The following is a 19,768-nucleotide window of genomic DNA, read 5'->3' as shown; positions in this document are numbered from 1 at the left end:
TTGACAGGGAGCTTCCAGAAATTCCGGCCAGATTCAGAAGAGGACATGGAATAAGGGTTTTCATTGCTGACTGCAGATGGAGCTTGACTCAAGGAAGGGAATATGTGAAAAATGTTTACTTTTGTTTCATTGACTAAGCAAAGGCATTTGACTGTGTGGATCATAACAAACTATGGATAAGATTGAGAGGAATTGGAATTCCAAAACACTTGATTGTGCTCATGCAGAACTAGTATGTGAATCAACAGGCAGTTGCTAGAACAGAACAAGGTTTAAAATCAGGAAGGGTGTGCATCAGGGTGGTATGCTTTCAACAGACTTATTCAATCTATATGTTGAACAATAATTCGAGAAGCTAAGGTATATAAAGAAGGATGCGACAGCAGGTTTGGAGAAAGTCTTATCAACAACCTTTGATATGCAGATGACACAATTTTACTGGCATGAATACTAACATTTCTGTGTTCTTAAGGGGATATTAGGACTAATTGTATTATAGTCAAAGAAAAATGATTCTACCTTGGGTGGAAAGCTCTATAGGAGCACTAAATCATCATACTGTCTTCAGTTGACCAGGGTGCACACGAATCCCCTCCTTTCTTATTCCTTAGTGGTGATTGCTAAAATAAATTTCCCTGGTCTGTGCAAGGTTGCGGCCCATTGTAATGTGCAGGATCAGAGGGCGGGAGTTTGGTTTTGTCATACCCAGGGTCACTTTGAGTCAGAACTAACTTGAAGGCACCTAACGATCACGGAGAAAAGCAACATTCTGACCTGCTTAGCTTGATTTTCCATTCCTATGGAAGCATAAGTGCCACCGTTGAGAAGGTAGAAATTATATTTTCTCAGACTGATCAATCCTACTCATCTCTTCTCTCTCTTTGAAATTCTGTCCTCCTTTTCACCAAAGTCATCATTTTAATTGAGTTTATATTGTCGGTGTAAGGTGATATCTCATTATTGTTTTGACTTGCATCTCCCAAATGACCAAAGATTATGAGTATATTTTCATATGCTTGTTACCCACTTGAATGTCGTTTTTGGTGAACCATCTGTTCGTCTACTTTTCTCACCTTTTAATTAGATTATTTGTATTCTTCTTATTGAGGTATTGCCATTTTCTTTAGACTTTAGAGATTAGTCCTTTGTCAGCTATGTCATTGCTGAAGATTTTTCACAGGCGACGGATTCTCCTTTTACCCATTTGATGAGGTGCGCAAAATCATCTTGTTTTTAGTAGGTCCCAGTTATCTATTTTGTCTTTTACTGTGTGTGTTTCCTTCCATATATTGTAGTATGTGTGTGTCGTACAACAGGGGCCTTAAGTTTGTCCCTATTTTCTCATTAATGATCTTTATATATCTGTGATATACATTTAGGTCTTTGATCCTTCTGGAGTTTCGATAGTATCCTGTGGTGACGTATGGATCCTGTTTCAGTCTTCTGCAGATGGAGATCTAATTTAATGGTACCTGGTATTTGTCTTTCTGTTATTGTTAGTTGAGTCATTGCCATCGAGTCAGATCTGACTGATGGTGACCTTGTATATGACAGAAAGAAACATTGCCCAGTCATGTAGTGTCTTCATGGTCACTGGTCTATTTGAGTTCATTGTTGTGGCTGTTGTGTCAATCTTACAGAGGGCTTCCTTCATGTTTGCTAATCTTTACTGTCTTCATGCTGAAAGAAGACCTACACTCATGCACTCAGAGCTGGAAAGGATCGGTCATCAAATAAGGGAAAGCAGAGGCTCTTAGCACTCTGTACACTAAAGACATGCTCACAATCTCATGCATCGTTGCCTTGTTAGGAAGAGAAACTGTCCAACCTAGACTGTAAAGTGCTTTGACTTAGTGCTCAATAGGCGGCTGTAGGAAATGAATGACTACCTCCAATACTCTTTGGAGGCAGTCACAATGGGACTTATGAAAGTATACTAATAAGAATTTAGCAAGGAAATGGGTGTTTTCAGCAACAAAATTTCTAAAGCAAAGCATTCCCAGGACAGTAACAGTTTCCATGATAGAGGTTCTAGCTACTCTGAAAATGACAGTGCGCATCATATCCTATACCTTCAGTGACATCTTGTGTGCTCGCATTCTTTAATAACCACCTAAAATGTCATGTCTTCTGTGATTTTTTCTAAATGTCATCTGAAAATGACATTTGTATGTTTTTACATTCTGTAGTCCCTATACCGAATTTGTAAGTGTCTCCTTGAGGTTCTTTCTGTAGCCTGCTTTTATTTCCAAAAAGCACTTAACACAGTATATGTTCAATCGTTGGCTGTCCGTTCTGCCCTTCTAGATACTTAACTCTCTGAGGGCAAAGCCAGGGGCATAGACATTACTCAAGAAATGTTTGAATGAGTGAGTTTGTCCTATTTTTATCACTCATTTCATATTTACCTCAGGCTTCCCAAGACTTCTTGACTAATACCAGACTGGGCGTGGTCTGCCCTCATCTGCCCATCTGTCGTATGCTACCATGAACAGCAGTTGATCATTGCCATCTTTTCGTCTTCATCTTCATTCATCAGTCTTAGAAGCTGCCAGGGTGCAGAGCCAATAAAACTAAAGGCCATGAATGAAGATGCAGTGTTTTAATAAAGGAATTTAAAAGCATCACATATTTGTCTTAACTGTTGTTCTGTCCATATTTAATTGTTTTCTTGGTCCTTATTCATTCTGAAATTCTTCACAGTTCAAAGGTGCCAAAAGATTACCATGTTTTTCTTATTGTGTTCTATCGTGTCAATTCAGACCCTTAGGGGTCTCCGGGTCAGAGTAGAACTGCCCATGAGGTTTTTTAGGTTTAATCTTTAAGGGAGAAGACAACTCTGTTCTCACCAGAGGAGTTTCTGAGTGCCTGCTGCCAACCTGCCAGTCAGCCCCTGAAAGCTTAGCTACGGTGCCCCAGAATTCCTGGAAGACCAGCGTGGCGTCATGGCATGTTAGGGGGTCTATGTCAGGAGACCCGTCTTCCTGTTTAACAAGAGAGTAGTTCTCCTATAGCAATAGTTTTGACTATATTTGTATTATGTTAAACCATTTTCCCCCATTATTTTGATGACACTTCAAATAAATTCAGTAAAATAATGAGTAGTAAGCTGTTTTCAGTGACACATTCTATATCACAGGTTTCATTCAGCTACTGAATACATTGCACAATAGAAGGATGAAGTGAGCAGATTTTATCCCAGTGCCCAAATTCCTCCCTGTTCATCTTTCCTCCCTTCCTCTGCGTTGGAATCTAGCCCATGCTGCGTTCTCTGGATCCAGGTCATGGGGGAGTGTTCTCTTGGTCACCCCCACGGAAATCTCCTCAGTATACAAGGATGAATAGTTGAAGAGATAACAAGGCATATGGTGTAGGCATGAGTCATGGCAAAATGGCAAGGAAAGAGGCTGACAGTTCAAACATTGTTCCTGCCCTCAAAGACCATGAGGTAGGCCACCATCCCCGAGGAAGACCTGGGGGGTGTGGCCTTCACTGTGTAATGGAATGGAGAGATATCAAGAGTACTTGTGATAGTTAAGGTTTATTGTGCCAACCTGCCCAATAAACACATGTGAGGTTAATTGAAGGGCAGAGAGATAAATGGCTTGGTGAGTCTTGCCTTTCGAGTTCTCAGGTCTCTTGCTTTCTGATGGTCAGACCAGGGTGCAGCTGCCTTAGCCAGTTCCCTGCTTTAGCTGGCAAGGTTCTTTTCCTGTGAGACATCCCTGAGGAGAAATCACATGGACCTACCCTTATGCAGCCCTGGGTGCTGGAGCAGCCGGGTGGAGACCCCTGCCAGCACTGAGATGCTTACACGCTGACTGATTTGGCTTTCCTCCCGCAGTCGGCATGTGTTTTGTGAGATGGAGGAGGACTTGGCAGATTGGTGTCGGACATATGGGCTAATGTCGGACTAATGGGCTTGGACTGGACTGGGTTGGGATGCTTTCTTAATGTATACTTACCCTTGATATAAAACTCTCTCTTATATGCATATGCATTTCTGTGGATTTGTTCTCTCGTCTACCCAGACGAACATAGTATTCTTAGATGAAACTCTGAGGGGCATCATTTTCTTCACTTCCCCTTCCTACTTCAAGGACAGAGAGAGCACTTCATAGGAGCCAGGCCTCTCCTGGGCCTACGAAACCAGTAATGAAGAAAACCCAGTTCCAGCACCTTCGTGGAGCACAGTCTACTAGAACAAACAGATCACTAATGAATTAAAAAGTACATATCCAATTTCAGAAAGAAGCTAGTACCATGAATAAAAGTAAGAATGGGCAAGGGCCTAGTGAGTAGAAAGTATTCTAGTTGGAAGTCCCCCCCCCCCCCCGAGGAGGAGGTGATATTTACTAGACTGGATGGTGGGGAGAAAGGAAGCCATTAATGGATTTGGGCCTGAGCTCAATAGGACGTTTTCAACACCATTTTCAATAATTAGATAACACGATCTTCCTTATGAGTGTTAAAGAACATCCTGGCTCCTATGTGGAGAGCAAACAGAAAGGGAAGAAACCTGAACGTCAAAGACCCATTAGGAGACCATTGCAGCTGCCTAGACCTGTGCCTGATGGCTCAAGTGACACTGAGATAACGGAGGAGGTGGGGAACAGTAGTTGTATTGGGATATATTTTTAATGTTGAGTCATTAGATTCCTGGCTAGATTTGATGTGGCGTATGGGGAATGAAAAACCCACAACCATGTCTCAGTTTTTAACTGACCAACTGAGTGAATGGAGGTTCCATCTATTGAAATGGAAACGACCAGGGAGAAAGCCACTTGGGGAGCAGCAAAGGGGAAGGAAGAGATGTGGTACATGGAAAGTGCAATTGTCATTTTCAACAAAGGCTGTAACAAAAAATATATATGGCTGTGGTTACATAGGTAAATATGTATGTATACATATATACAGGGATGTGTATGTGTGTCTATGGGTACACATATATGTATATGAGAAGGCATATGTGTGTGTATTTATATATGAGTGTGAATTCTATGTATATATGTATACACACATATATAATAAAGCACAGGAGAACAATTATGTTGGTCAAAATGTCACAGGCATGTTATCAGACCTTTCTTAACGTCATGAGGTGAAGGAGATTCACCCTTAGCATCAGCCCAAGGATCATTCTGATGAAGTGGACATTGAGACATGCTTCCATCCTTCAACCTTTTAAAATCAATTCTGCCACAAACTGTATCTCCCACAGCACTCTCTGTTCTCTGTTGAGTTCAATAATGTGTTGTAGTGACCATAAAAAACTTACAGGCAATATTCAAAATTATATTCATTCTTAAGGAAATTAGCAGGTTACAATTCAGGATCAGAAAGGCCAGGATACAGCTCTTCAATTAGAGAAGCCTCTTCTCAGTCATGCCCATAATCTGAGTGCCTCCAGGGAGGAGGCTGGCTACTGAATGGATTGTCCTTTGGAAATTTACCCATGCTAAAGGGGTTTTGCTACACTTACCCAAGCAGGGAAGAAGCCAAGAGACTGTGGGTCTGAAAAATTGAGGACTAGAGAGAGCCATCATGGCTGAGAAGAGGCACTACAGAAAAAGAACTGTTAGCTTAGCATTTTGTAACCTGCAAGCTTCCCTATAAACCCCATAATCATGAGTATGTTTTGTAAGCTCTGTGTGGAAATTTCAATGAATTATAAAATCTAGCTGAGAAGTAGAGTGCCATAGGAGGGACAATTTGTGTCAGAATAAGATAAAGTCAAAAGGTAGAGATATGCGTTACTTCCACCTGACAAGATTACCTTTGCGTAGTTCTCCATGCTGCTGTGTAGCCAGAAGTCAGATGTGACCCCATCCCTATGCTCAGTGAGTCACAAGTAAAAGGATTATAACTAGAAGGTCATATCAAGTGATTCACTAAACTGTACAGACACTTTCTAGAACTACCCAAAGCCCTCAGTAGGATTGTCTTGTGGGATTTGATGGCTTTGGATCATAGCCTTGTGAGACAAATTGGTCAGTTGGCATAATCTATTTCATAAGTTTTATGCTCTGTATCCTACTTTTCTGAGGTCCTTAAAGCTTGTAAGTAGCCATCTAAGAATCACCTGTTGGTCTTTACTCATTTGAAGCAGAGGAGAAGTCTGAACAGATTAAAGTAGATTATTAATATACTCTGGATACCAGAACCTCCTCTAACTGAAACCAGAACCAGGTGGTGCCCAACTACCATGCCTGACCATTCAGAGTACAACTCACATTCTTCGAAAAGCAGCAGCAGCAGCCAGGCTTCTTGCTGCGCCACAGAGACCAGAGAAACTCTTGATAACATCAGTCTGTGAGTTTTCTTTGTCATGTCACCTTTGTGTTACAGAACAGGTAGGCCTACAACATAGACAAGGCCCTGTGAGCACTGTGCTTTAAAAAAAAATCATCTCTACTCTGAAACGTAAACTCCCACCTAATTTATAATAACAACTGGGGATGAATAAGTAAAAAAATCATTGCTATGAGATCAAGTGGTCAATATTTACTTTCAGCAAACTTGAAATGGCAACTGGGGAGGCACAGAGGGAAGCTAGTTGAGTGGAAAGGGAACAACCTGAACCCAAATGGAAACAATGGGAATATGGAGATATTGTGGGAAATGTAAAGCATCGTCACTGAACCGTATACATAGAAATTATAAAACGGGCACCTAGATTACTCTGGAAACACTCACAAGAAAACACAATGAGACTTTATAACAAGAAGAAAGGATTTATCGACAATAAAAAAGGAAGTGTGTGGAGCAGAGTGCGAGCCCATAAAACGATGTATAAAGGACTCGTTGAATAGGTGACGTGGAATAAGTAAATTAAGGGAGGCAGGGCAGGAACGCGGAACTTAACTTTTACAGATTATGGAGGTACAGGTCTGGCAAAATGATAACACTCGTAGTGCGAGAAACCCTCGACTGGAGTTGGGAGAGCTGGGTTTCAGTCCCAGGCGATTGTTCCAAACCTCAGATTTCTGATTTGAAAAATAAGAAGATTGGATCAGGTTCTCAGAGCGGTCTTTGAGCTCTGGTTCCAGGACCTCTGGTTCTTCCTTCTTCCGCAGACAAGGTGTGAGGCCACTTGTTTGTTCTGCGCCTTGCCTCCCTGTGGGCAGATGCAGGCCTGGCAGCCCTGGGCGGGGGGCAGAGAACTTCCCAGCACCAACCACACTCTCCCCACTTCCCACTCCCCATGGCCCCGGCCCCACCCCACCCCCACCTCCAGAACCCCCTAGGCTTCCTGAAGGAGACTCCTCCTGGCCAGTCCAAACCAACTCCCATCAAGTCCAGGTCCCCAGAGGGCCCCGCTTTCTAAGAGCAAGTTTCAAATAAGACCGGTTCATTCCACATGCCGTGTGAACCTATGTAGACTGATCCTCTTATTGTTCTGACTGAGCCTTCTGGCTATTTCGATAGGTCACTCAAACGAATCCAGTTACCTCTAGTCTGTGCTACCTCCTGGCAACCACATGTGTGTCTGAGGAAGAACTCGGCACTCTCCGGTTTCAGTGGGTGATTTTTAAAAGAACTCGATTGGCAAGATTTTCCTCAGAGACACCTCTGTGTGGACTCCCTCTAGCCTTCTGGTTAGCAGCTGAGCATGTTAGCGGTTTGCCTCACCCAGGGACTGCCACCCCAGAGAGGGGAGAATGGTTATTGGGAAGAAAGGCATAAAAGGCCACCTTCAAATTGAGGAGGACGCAGTGAACAATAAAGACATCTGTGTGAAAGCACGGCACAGCAACCTGGCCTCTCCGGCCCCCACATACTAACCGCCTTTGCGCTCACTCTTCCGCAGGTGTGAGGGTCCAGAGTCTGCCTTCATCGACCCCCTTGCCTGCCTCTCTTCCTGCAAAAATTACATCACCGACGGCCATCTGGACTAGCTCACCACAAAACACTACTGCAGCCACCACCTCGGCCACCAGTGGCACACACAGCAGCTCATTACTACCCGTGACATCGTCGGCGTCGGCTCAAACATCTCCGCTCCCAAAAGACAAGTCCACAGAGCCCAGAGAGGAGAGGACCACCCAGCAGGCTTCCTATTGGGAAGGTACAAGCACAGACCCTTCATCTCCCGGGGTCTTGACGACCAACCTTGGAGCCCACTCCACACCCACACCCACAGAGCCCAGCTCCAGCCCTTCCGCTGCAAGCGTGTCATCCGCAGGGTCCCCGTCACCGGCGGAGTCTACCACACTCGTCTCCCCTGAAGCGCCAGCCTCCTCACCCTCATCTTTATCAACCTTATCACCCGAGGGCCCTTCGCCATCTGTCACCACTGACCATGGCTTGGCAGTGACCAGCACCAAGCCCCCGGGCCCCCTGACCTCCACTGTGCCCTCAACAGTGGAGCAGACTTCAGGCGGCACACCTACTTCACATGCTACGACTGAGCTGGTGACCAAGAAGACAACGCCCCAGGCCACTGTGGCAACCACGGTAAACTGTGAGCTGATTGACCGGGAGACCACCACCGCCTCGCCGGGGGTGATCATGGAGCAAGTAGAACATGCATTGAGTTCAGGTGAGTCTCTGTCGACCACACATGCTGTTGCTCACACTTGGATGTTAAGAAGGCCATTTGGCTAACTGTTTTGGTCTGGGTTGGCTAGAGAAAGAAATTCAGAGAAACGCATATGTGTATAAGAGAGAACTTTACATAAAAGAGCAATTGTATATTGAGAAAACATCCCAACCCTGTCCAGATCAAGTCCATAAGTCCTATGTTGGCTTATATGTCTGATACCAGTCTATAAATTCCTCCTCAGACTCACGCAACACATACAATGACACCAAATGCAGGAAGAGCACAGGCCAGTGGGGGGAAACTCTTGTGGATCCAGTGGAAGTGAGAGCGTCCCAGCGCTGCATCTGCATGGTTCCTGCAGCTCCAGGGCTCTGACTCCATCAGCGTAGCTCCATCTCGCTTGTCATCAGGAATGTGAAGGCGAGAGAATGAGTCCGGCCTCTAGTGAGCGATTTATCTCTGTGGCGCCTCTAAGTGAGGTCATCAAGCTGCAACCTGATTGACAGGCTAGACTCCACTCCTTCGCTCAAGTTGACAGGAGATTATGGAACTGCCAGACTATAACAACAACACAATTGAATCAGGCTGAATTTTGCAATCCAACACCTGAGCTGAAATAACTCCACAATGGTGCAAACTTTAGAGTCATTTAATAAATCCCACATAATATATATTAATGTGCCAATTAAGGAGCCAGTTAACTAATTAGAAATATTATTTGTCTTGACATAATGTCGCACGCAGTGTTAAAGAGAGAAGAAGTGGAACAAAGGGATTAATGCCATGTTTTTTGGTCTCACTTCCTAGCTTTAAATTCTGACTCCTGACATCACCTGAATTATTTACTCTCTCTGTGTTCTTATGTGTCCTCATTTGTAAAATAGAGGTGAAATAGGCTCTACTGTATGGTTCTTGTGAAGATTAAAGGAGATGGCATATAAAGCGCTTAGCACAGATCCTGAGAAGAGATAAGTACTCAAAAAATGCCGATTACAGTTGCTCGGTAGTCCCTTGGTGGTGCAAAAGTTGAAGCGCTCAACTACTTGCTAAAACTCGCCAGGAGCAAACTGCTCAGCACTTCAAACACATTGCCTTCACGTCAAGGTCCCCGGAGGGTCCCACTTTCTAAGAACCAGGTGTCAAGTAAGACCGGTTCACTCCACTTACTGTTTGAACCTATGTTGGCTTACTGTTCTTACCCAGCCTTCTAGCTTGTTCCTACTGATCATTCAAATGGACACAAGTTGCCTCCAAATCCGCCTGCTTCCGAAAGGTCATAGTGGTGGACACCCATGAAGTCCAGATCTGCTTTGACATACATGCGATTGCCATGAATCAGCCTTGACTTGCGATCAACTAACAATTATTGTTCCATATTGCATTGACCTACTGGAAACCCATAAAGAGTGTAGAGCAGGGCTGGGAAGAAACATGCTTATTCTCTGTTGTCACTGATGCATTTCATGGGAAAAGCAATACATAGTTGTGACATTTGTCTTTATTCTTTCCAGCAAACCTGTCACCTTTTGTAAATTAGAGAGAGTGATGTAGGGTCTTTTCTGGAGCTCTACGTACCCTCCTCACCCCTGACTGGTTTGAGTTATTTATTCAGCTTTTTAATTGGTATCACTCTCTCCCATTTGTAGGATACCCCTGCTATGGTGCACTGATATTCCTGAGCATGAATTCTGAGCTAGGAATGCCAGAGTCACCAACATCTGAAACAACATCCTCCTAGGGCTAGATTACCTAGGACAGTTCTGTTCCAATAGCCTCTCTCATTTTTTTTAGACCAACCCTTGTGTCTTGATTTCTTCCACTCTATGTCATCAGGGCCAAGAGACAAAAGGCCAGTAGGTGAGTTGGACTCTAAACCCCTAAAAGCCACCCCCGGGGGTCCTTGGAGTCTGTTCTCTGTGCCCTGTGTACCACAGTGCAACTGTACTCTAAAAAGTTTCCACTCACCAAGCATTTTTCTCAAGACACCTCTGGGTGGACTTGAACCCCAGTCTTTTCTGATGTGGATTAACTGCTGAGCCTATTAACTCTTCATGCCACCTAGGGCCCCCAAAACTTTATAGGCCTCCGGAATATTATAGAGAGCGGAACTCCCCAGGAAATAAATGATTGGATGACTGGAGGAAAAGATCAGTGCAGCAGGTTAAACTGAGATCCTTGAGCTTGGGCCTGTGTACAACTCATTTTGGTGGCTCTCCCCCTAGTTTTTACTAGCTGATGTTGCATCAATTCTGACTCAGAACCGAATAAATACGGCCCCATCCTACACTATCCTCGCAAGCGTTGTCATAACCCATTGTTGCAACTACATTGTTCATCTAAATTGTTGAAGGTTTTTCTTTTATTCCATAACCTTCTACTGTTCCAAGTATGTTGTCCTTTTCCCGGATTTGTCTCACCTGATGACACATTCAAAATACACATCAGATGGAGTCTTGTCATCTTTGCTTTTAGGGAGCATTCCGGCAGTACATATGTTGGTTCCAAGACATATGTTGGTTCTTTTGGCAGTCCACAGTATTTTCAATACTCTTTGACAGCACCTCTATTCAAATGCATCAATTGTTCTTTGATCTTTAAGAGTCAGTGTCCAAATTTCACATGTATATGATGCAATCAAAAATACCCTGGCTTAGGTCAGGCACCTTTCGTCCTCAAAGTGCCACCTTTAAGGATGTCACTTAAACTTAGAGCATTTTAAAGGGATCTTGTGAAACTTATTTGTCCAATTGAATGCATTTGATTTCTTGACTGCTGCTTCCATGAGCATTGATTTTAGATGCAAATAAAATGATATCCTTGACAGCTTCAATCTTTCTCCATTTATTATCATAATATATTGTCTTCTGGGCCAACTGTGAAGATTTTGATTGTTTTTACATTGAGTTGCAATCATGCTGAAGGGTGCAGTCTTTGATTTTCACTAGCAAGTGATTCAAATCCTGCTCCTGGTCAACAAGCAAGGTTGTACCATCTTCATACTGAAGGCTATTAATAAGCCTTTCTCCAATCCTGATGCGATTTTCTTCACATAGGTCAACAAACCACCACAGTGTGACAAACTGGCAGACAAGTGGCAGGCATTTCCCTTACAGCAGATAAAATAAAAAATATTTGTTGTATACCTATGCAGAAAAGCATAAACCTGTCCTCTGATATTTTATCACTTACCTAGAGAGAAACATCACATGTACTAATAGTTCTTAATATCATTCATTATATTCTACTCCAAGAAAGAACCAAGGTAGGCGGAAGAGCTTTGAGATGATGTAATACAATCAGTTCATGTCATACATGAAGAAATTACGTCCCCAAATGGCTTCCTCCAAGGTCACACTGCTCAGGGCCAGCTGGGCTCAGAGCCCCGATGCCCTAAACCACAGTGAAGCCCTTGTTCCACCACCCACCATTGCTCCACTGCTCTTCCCTTGGCGTAGCCGACTGAGCAGCGCCCCATGAGGCTGCGCTCCTGGCTTTCTCTTTGGGATGTCCTTGCTTAGACACCCTTGCCCCGCCTGTAGTAGCAGCGGTATTGACACCGCCCATTTGTAAGCACGTTGCCACAACTCACAGAGCCCATTCCTCGTTATCCTTACAAGGACTGATCCCCTCAACCGAAACCTTACCGTGCGTAGTCTCCAGTAGACCCTTCTAAACCCAAACGAATGCTATTCCAGTTCCCTCTGAGAAGATGGCATTAGGGAAGCTTCTAGGGTGGAGTGATCACAGGAGCCACATTGTTAGAGATGATGGCTCCGGCCATGAGGGGAAGGAGAGGTGCAAGGGTGACCCAGTCAGACTGGGGGCACAGTATGGAGGGACAAATCTGAGTTCAGAATCCAGCCCTCCATGTCAGCCTGGTTACCCAGGCTTGATGACCCTTGCCAAGGAGCCTAGTGACCACCCTATTCTCAACGTCAGTGATTACTCATCAGACCTGATTTACTTGACCTGCAGCAGCATTGGCTTACATAATTACTTCCCTCCCCTTTAAAGTCATCGGCAATCTCTTACTTCTTCACCTGCCTCTCGGGACGTCTTTCGCCCTATGTATGCCCAGCTGCCTCGAGGGAGATGTTGACGGGAGAAGCGGGAACAGGACAAGTATCCGAGGACCCGAGCTAGTAGGATGAGACAAGTAACTCTGTGTGTGAGGCCACTGATAGTCACTAAAGGCATCGATCAGGGGAAGAATGTTCTATTTTAAGAGTACTCATCGGGCAGGAATGTGTCTCTTCAGTTGGAGGGAGTTCAACACGGGAAACAGGTAGACCAACTCAGACCTGGTCCCTGGTTTGTCTTTGTCACCGATAAGCTTGACACTTTACTGCTCTTACTTCAAGTGTTTGTTACTGCAAATGAATCTAAGAGAGATGCTTTGTTCAGCTCTTTTTGGCTTACTCTCTGACGATAATTCTTTATTACAAGCTTGTCCTGTGCCGAAAGATTCATATGAGGTGGCTTCCACAAGACCCTGGAAAAATTATCTTATCCTTTCATTCCAATTGAATGGAACCCTCATCTTGAAGCCCTCTTGTATTTGTTCTGAGACTTACCAAGAATATACATGTTCTGAGAACTGAGCAAGCCCCCAACACACACACAAATGCCCTCATCTCCTCCTGGTGACCGTCAGTGAGGGGAACAATGCCACGGGGTCTGTTCGCCAGGTGTCCAAACAGGTTCTGAAAGATTAAGGGACTTAAGTGCTCATTTGAGGGCCCTGGTCAGGATTCCACCTCAGGTTTTCTGGCCCTAAGCTCAATGTTTGTTCCACACCAACACTACCTGACTCTGTAGAAATGAAAAGTGGGAAAGGGGGAAAGCAGTCCGCAGGACTACTGTGGCAATGAGCTATAGGGGATACTGTGAGTGCCAAGTGCCGCCAGGGCTGATTCTAAGGAGTGGAACTTCCCAGTGTGGCGTGGGACAGGCAATGGTGACCACCGTCTGAAACCCGCTATGATTGATTATACTTTCAACTTTTCGTTTGAGAGGCCAATGTGTTAAATATGGGCCATCTTGTGTTGCTGAATCCGAGCCCGTCGAGGGTGGAAGCTGATCGCAGTTGAAGTTAGAGCCCCTGCGCTGAATTGGATGGCCCTGTGCGCCATTCAATCCAAGTACATGCCAAGGGGTTAACTGGCATTGTGTAGCAAGTTCGGCTCAGGATGTCATCGATCCTGGTATTTGCAGACTTCAAAGTTATAGTCACATTGAAAACTGGTTGTCCTCTTTTGTCTGAAAAATTCAAGTTTCCATCAGTTTTATGCTAACTTATATGTTCCTCTGAAAAGAGAAGGGCAGGCAAATGAATTTGAAATTACCAATCGAAACTCCAGTGTTTATGCAAGTCAAATAAACAGCGCAAATAAACAGGTACAAACCTCAGGACACCTCTGTACCCGCACCTTCAAGGGGCATTCAACTCTATAAGACATCTCCTATTCCCTGACTTAGCCTTAGAAAGTGTATCCATTTGAAGAAATTTGCTCTTATAAAAAGTGAAAGGATAACTTAAAATATGTATGTAGCAGTCACTGTAAAATCCATTTTATAAATTCATGCTCATCAATTTTTAAAGGATATATTAAGAGAAAAAATGATTTCACACAAAAAAAACATAGTTATGAGAAGACCACTTAAAACCATGTTTGACATTTATTTTTTATCGGGTTGAAAATGCCCAGAATATATCAGAAAGCAGTAATTTTAAAAATGCATATCTTAAGCTCAGCTTTACAAACAGTACATCATTTTACACAGGCAAGCATGGCCCACTTAGTGGATAATGAATTAGTAAACCAGTGGCCATCAAGTCTATTCTGATTCATAGTGGCCTCAGGTGTGTCAGAGTCAAGCTGTGCTCCATAGAGTTTTTAGTGTCGGATTTTTCAAAAGTAGATTGCCAGGCCTTTCCTCCGCAACCCTGTTGGGTGAACTCACACCCCCAGCTTTTCAATGAGAAGCTGAATGTGATCATCCATTTGAGCCACACACCCCAAGACCTCCTAATGAGTTGTGCTGCCAATCTCCAATCCTTTCTTTCCTTCACATTTCTATCCATAAATGCTATTAATCTTGAACTCCTAGTAGCTCTCCAAGTCACCCACTGCTCTCCAATCTCACTTTCACATCAAGACTTCTCTAATTCTACTGGGATGACTTCCTAATTACTTCACATTCACCCCTAATCCCATCTCCCCCATCTTAACCTGTCTCCATAGCAGCCATTTTGACTTTAAACAGATATCTGACCAGGTCACACTTAACATCTCCACAAACAACATCCCAGTCCCTTGGGGATTCCTACTGTCCATAAGACAAAGGTCACAATTCTTCACTCTCTGTGGCTGCGGAAGTCCTGTACCTACCTTCGCGGATGTCTCTCAGTATGGTGCGCCTGCTGACTTCCACCCACTCATTCAGATTCTTCTACCTGGAGCCCGCTCACAACTCACCACACACATTTCCCTGAGGGGTGGCACTGCTTTTCAAGGTACTGGGGACCTTGCCTGTTTTCTCTCACAGATGAATTCCCCAAACCTACAGGGTCTGGCCCAGGGTCATACGTGTTCCATAAATGCTCGAATGACTCTGGGCGACGAAATATCAAGCTTGAGACAATACACCCATGTATTTTCTTGGTCTCATAAACCTTGGAGTTTGAACTGAACATGAAAAAGAACGGAGTATCTTCATCTATTCACACAAAAGATGCCTCTTGGATACTCTGTCCCATCTGCAGTCTTTCTAAATCGCATTCTGCTATTGCTCAGAGCTTTTGCCAAGCCCCACCACCACCACACCTCTCTCCCGACTTCCCTACTTGGCTTTCCCATAGGCACCGGGAATGACCAGGTCCTGAGTTGTTACAGAGTTTCATGCACATTTTTCCAAAAGGAAGTAAAGAACTCAAACCAAGCCTATACCTCCAAGCTTGCTCAAGCCAAGTGAATTCCCACAATAAGCCTCACTTGTCAGATTATATTTTAGATAAATTATTTTGAGTTTTTGCCCCTGCTACTTATATTTCTCCTTTGGCTTACTTTTATTGCTTGAATCTTATTCTATTATTTTTTAAATATTTCCAAAATATTCTTGGAAATGTTCTATCAAGATAATAAATTAAATCAGCTTTTAGCATTTATCTTTTCACCTAGCAGTAAATACTATCCCATCACATGCTTTCATTGTCTCAGTGTCAAGTGTCATTATATCTGGAGGGTTTCTGTCTCCATGGAATAATTTCACTCTTCTGCTTTATATACTTTTCACCAGTCATATCTGGCCAGTGATTTGGGGAAATCCTTCATTGAAGAAGTGGTTGTTGACAGCTAACATTACTGTTGATGCTATCCATGGCCGGTTAACTGTTTGGGAAACAGATAGGAATATGTTTAACTCTATAATCAGCCTTCCCCCTTACCCTAAGCTTCAAAATCAAAAGAAGTATGTGGTTTTAGTTACAAAATAACTGAGTAGAAAAGGGACCATGTATCGGCACCTACTCATCAACGTGGTTGGAAAGGATCTACGGATTGTATCCTTGAGATGTGGACTGGGGAGCACTGTATTAAGAGGGAACATAACAGATGGTAATTGATACGGTCCCCAACATGCCGCGTTCTAAGAAAGCAAAACAGTGGTCAGTAAGAGAAGGTATTTTATAGTGTCTTGCTTTCACCATCTGATCCAGGATCTTCAGGCTAATGACCACAGACTGGAAAGCAAGGGAAATTTTAGTGGAACCCATCAGATCTCAGTAAGTCCAAGGATGAGGGCCATCCCAACCATTTTGCTTTCTATTTTGCTTTGGAAGAAATTTTGTGGAATAACTTCAAAGTCAGACCCTAGGAAAACCTAAGTGTTACTGATGGTGTGAACTTTGTTATCTGATTGCCTGGTTCAAATGTCAGGGGTGGCATTTGCTAGATAGAAGACGGGGTGAGCGTACCCATCCCCAGATGTCCCATTTTTTTCTCATCTATAAAAATATCACACTTGCTTAATAATTCTGACTAGGAATAAGTGAGACAAGTGTATAAAATGACCCTAATGTAAACCAAAAATAAATCACTGCCATTGAGTTCATTCCAACGTCCAGTGATCCTGTAGGGCAGAGCAGAGACACCCTTTAGGTTGCCAAGACTATGTCTCACAGTGTGGTGGAGGGGTGCAAAGTGCAGAAGCTAACCATTAATGTGCACCGATGTAGTAGCTATTATTACTTTATCATTATTACCATAATGGGTCTGCAATCCTCGGAGTTGCCACCAACAGGACCCTTAAACTGTGATCTTTCTTAACTTGAAGTCCCTTTCGACCACTAAAGGGACTTTTAAACGTGTGCAGAACAGACCCATGTAAGCACTTACCCTACATCACAGCGAGGCAAAAAGTCCGAAAAACGGTACAGAGAAAAGTGACTGTATTCTCACGAGAATGAATAATATGTTCAGGCAATCTGGGCAACCTGAGAAAAGGGTGAAAGAGTTTTAACAACGAGATTCTAGACCAGCGAGAAGAACTCATGGTGGGGAAGAAGAGGCTAGAGAGGCTGTGCTGTGGGCTTTCCTACTTGGTCCCGTTAAAAAACAAACAAATAAGCCAAACTCACTGCCGCCAAGCCAAGCCTGGCTCATCTTGACCCTCGAGGACAGGGGTAACTACTGATGGGGGTTTCTGAGGGTGGCACTCTGTACAGGGGTGTGTAAACAGTCATCTTTCGCCTGCTGAGTGACCGGTGGTTTCGAACTGCCGACCTCGCTGTTAGCAGCCCACTGCACAGCCCCTACTGGACTAGGACTCCTCTGCGTAGAGAATTGGGAGATAGAGATTGTTCTATTCTCTTAGCTTGCACCAAAGTTTGGAAATTATTTTTTTTCCCAATGCTTTGTTTTGTTTTTTAATTTTAAAACCGAGGGGTCCAGAGGCTGGGAGAAATTAAAACGTGGAAAGTGCAGTATTTAAAGGCAGCTTGTGGCTTGTTGCCTGGCCTTGGTTATTCATTACACAGAGACGAGGTTAAATAAATGTAACTAATGATTCTTAGGCAACCCCTCAGGCCTTGAGGCTGTAGTGGTCACACGGACGCTCCTGCCCTTGACCAAGGTGTTAGGACAGATGACCACAATGGAATGATGAATGTGCCCAACACTTGGCCAATGGGGTTAGCACTCGGCCTGAGGCTACGATGTGTTCCTCCCTCCCGTTCTCCTATTCCATCTACATCAAGAACATGTTTCCGGGGTGCAAGGTCATCTTCACTAAAGTTGGGACACGCAGAAGGAATTTGAGCCTCCACCTGGCTGTCTGGGGGAGTCCCGACAAGGGAAGACGCCAACGTCTGTTTATTTTTCCTTGCAACTAGTTTATCTGTGGCCACACCTCACCCCCGTCATAGAAAGTAGCAAGGGCTGGAGAAGGAGCTAACAACTACAGCAAGTGTTCTCTCTTAATGCTCATGGAGATGACTGGCAGTTCATGAGCAAGGCAGGGGCCTGCTTCGCACACCACATTATCACCCCTTTCTAGGTGTCAGTACTGATCCAAAGGTTGGCAGTTCAAACCTACCCATTGGGCCTTTGGGAGCAAGGGCTGGCAAACCTACCCACAATCAGTTCTGAAACCCCCTTGGAGCACAGTTCCCCTCTGCGGCATATGGTTGCTGGAAGTCAGAGTCTGCAGGCCACGCAGACAGGTGGCCCAGCCTGGAAACATCAGCGAGTTCTCCCCACTAACGCTGTGGTTCATGGTATTGAGGAGGACAGCAGGGGGATTCTGGGACTTAGTTTCCCATTTCTGACCTGCTGGTGCATAGAAATCCTGACCCCTCCAGTCAAGGGATCAGATGTCCGGCTCCTCTCGGGTTTGTACAGCACGGTTTCCAGGACAGTGGAATTCTCTTCAATCACAGCCAACACGCGGATGTTTTCCAGTTTTGTCTCAGCAATTCTTTCCAGACTAATTGTGGGGTCTGGGTACAGGAAGGAGTCCCGCCGTTGCCACAGTGGCGGAGCACTTGGGGACAAACAGCAAGTCTGGTAGTTCAAACATACTCTGAGAAGCTTCTAAAGAAGGGTCTGGTGGACTTCCAAAAGCTTGCCATGTTCAAAACCCTACTCTGACACTGACATGTGGATATTCAGATGTTGGAAGCATTGCCCTGGGAGAAGTGGCTGGGGTCTTGTCCCTGTCCATTACCTCAGCGACCAGCACTTTCAGGGGTTTTTATCTGATGTGAAACCAGTGAGTAGAGCATTTAAAAGGATCCAAACCAGGAATCAAGAGGTCTAAGTAGTCTGCCACCGATGGACTCTGATCTCAACCAAACCTTTTAACTTCTATAACCTTTCATCATCTGCACAGGGAGCTAGACCAGCTGAGGCTTCTTCTAAGTCCCTTTCAACAATAAAGCCACATGATTGCATTGATCATGATCTGGCTAGAGGGGAAACTTGAACAATGAGATCAGCAGTCATTATGAATAGCTAGCTCCGCTCGAAAGTGCCACTGGATCCGAGCTTCCTTCCTGGCTTCGCAGGGTTTATGGGTGAGAGGTGTCCTGAGCCTTAGTCTTGCACTTGATAATGGACAAAGCATTTTAAATGCATTATTTAATACTCTGGCAGGAAGTGGGTGTTTCATCAGAGTTTGGCATGGAACAAACAGTAAACATCAAGAGTGTAATTGATTGAGCAACTTCTCCTTTGCAGCTAGAGATGGGAGAACAGAGGAGGCATGGAGGAGGAGAAGGGGGGAAGGGTTTCCCTGGGCCACTCCTCTAGGGCATACATAAAACCAGTCCCCATTCCCAAACTTCTGGCTGTGTGATGTGGGAAAGCAGGGATTTGGGAAGTCTAGCCCTACAGTTTGTGAGTTAAGGTTTATTACACCAACCTGGCCAATAAACACATGTGGAGTTAATTGAAGGGTGGAGCGATAAATGGCTCCATGAGCCTCGCCTTTCTAGTTCTTGGTCTCTTGCTCCCTGATGGTCGGACCAGGGTGCAGCTGCCTTAGCCGGTTCCCTGCTTCAGCTGGCAAGGCTGACTTCCTGCAAGACATCCCTGAGGAGAAGCCACATGAACCTACCCCGATGCAGCCCTGGGTGCTGGAGCAGCCATGTGGAGACCCCTACCAGTGCTGAGATGCTTACACATTTACTGATTTGGCTTTCCTCCTGTAGTCAGCGTCATTATG

At 44.5% G+C, this 19,768-nt stretch overlaps 1 protein-coding gene across 1 annotated transcript in view; it reads left to right on the top strand.

Moving 5' to 3' along the window:
• PARM1 (prostate androgen-regulated mucin-like protein 1) overlaps positions 1–19,768 on the top strand; it is a 129,134-nt gene that overhangs the window by 84,694 nt on the left and 24,672 nt on the right. Inside the window, exon 2 of the mRNA XM_075544204.1 lies at positions 7,811–8,542. Within this exon, the coding sequence (XP_075400319.1) occupies positions 7,811–8,542 (732 nt within the window). The remainder of the gene's footprint in view (positions 1–7,810; positions 8,543–19,768) is intronic.

The sequence above is a fragment of the Tenrec ecaudatus genome, chromosome 3, assembly GCF_050624435.1.
Source record: "Tenrec ecaudatus isolate mTenEca1 chromosome 3, mTenEca1.hap1, whole genome shotgun sequence".
NCBI classification, from domain to species: domain Eukaryota; kingdom Metazoa; phylum Chordata; class Mammalia; order Afrosoricida; family Tenrecidae; genus Tenrec; species Tenrec ecaudatus.
The sequence above is the reverse complement of the archived record's forward strand: the minus strand, read 5'-3'. Positions and strand labels throughout refer to the sequence as shown.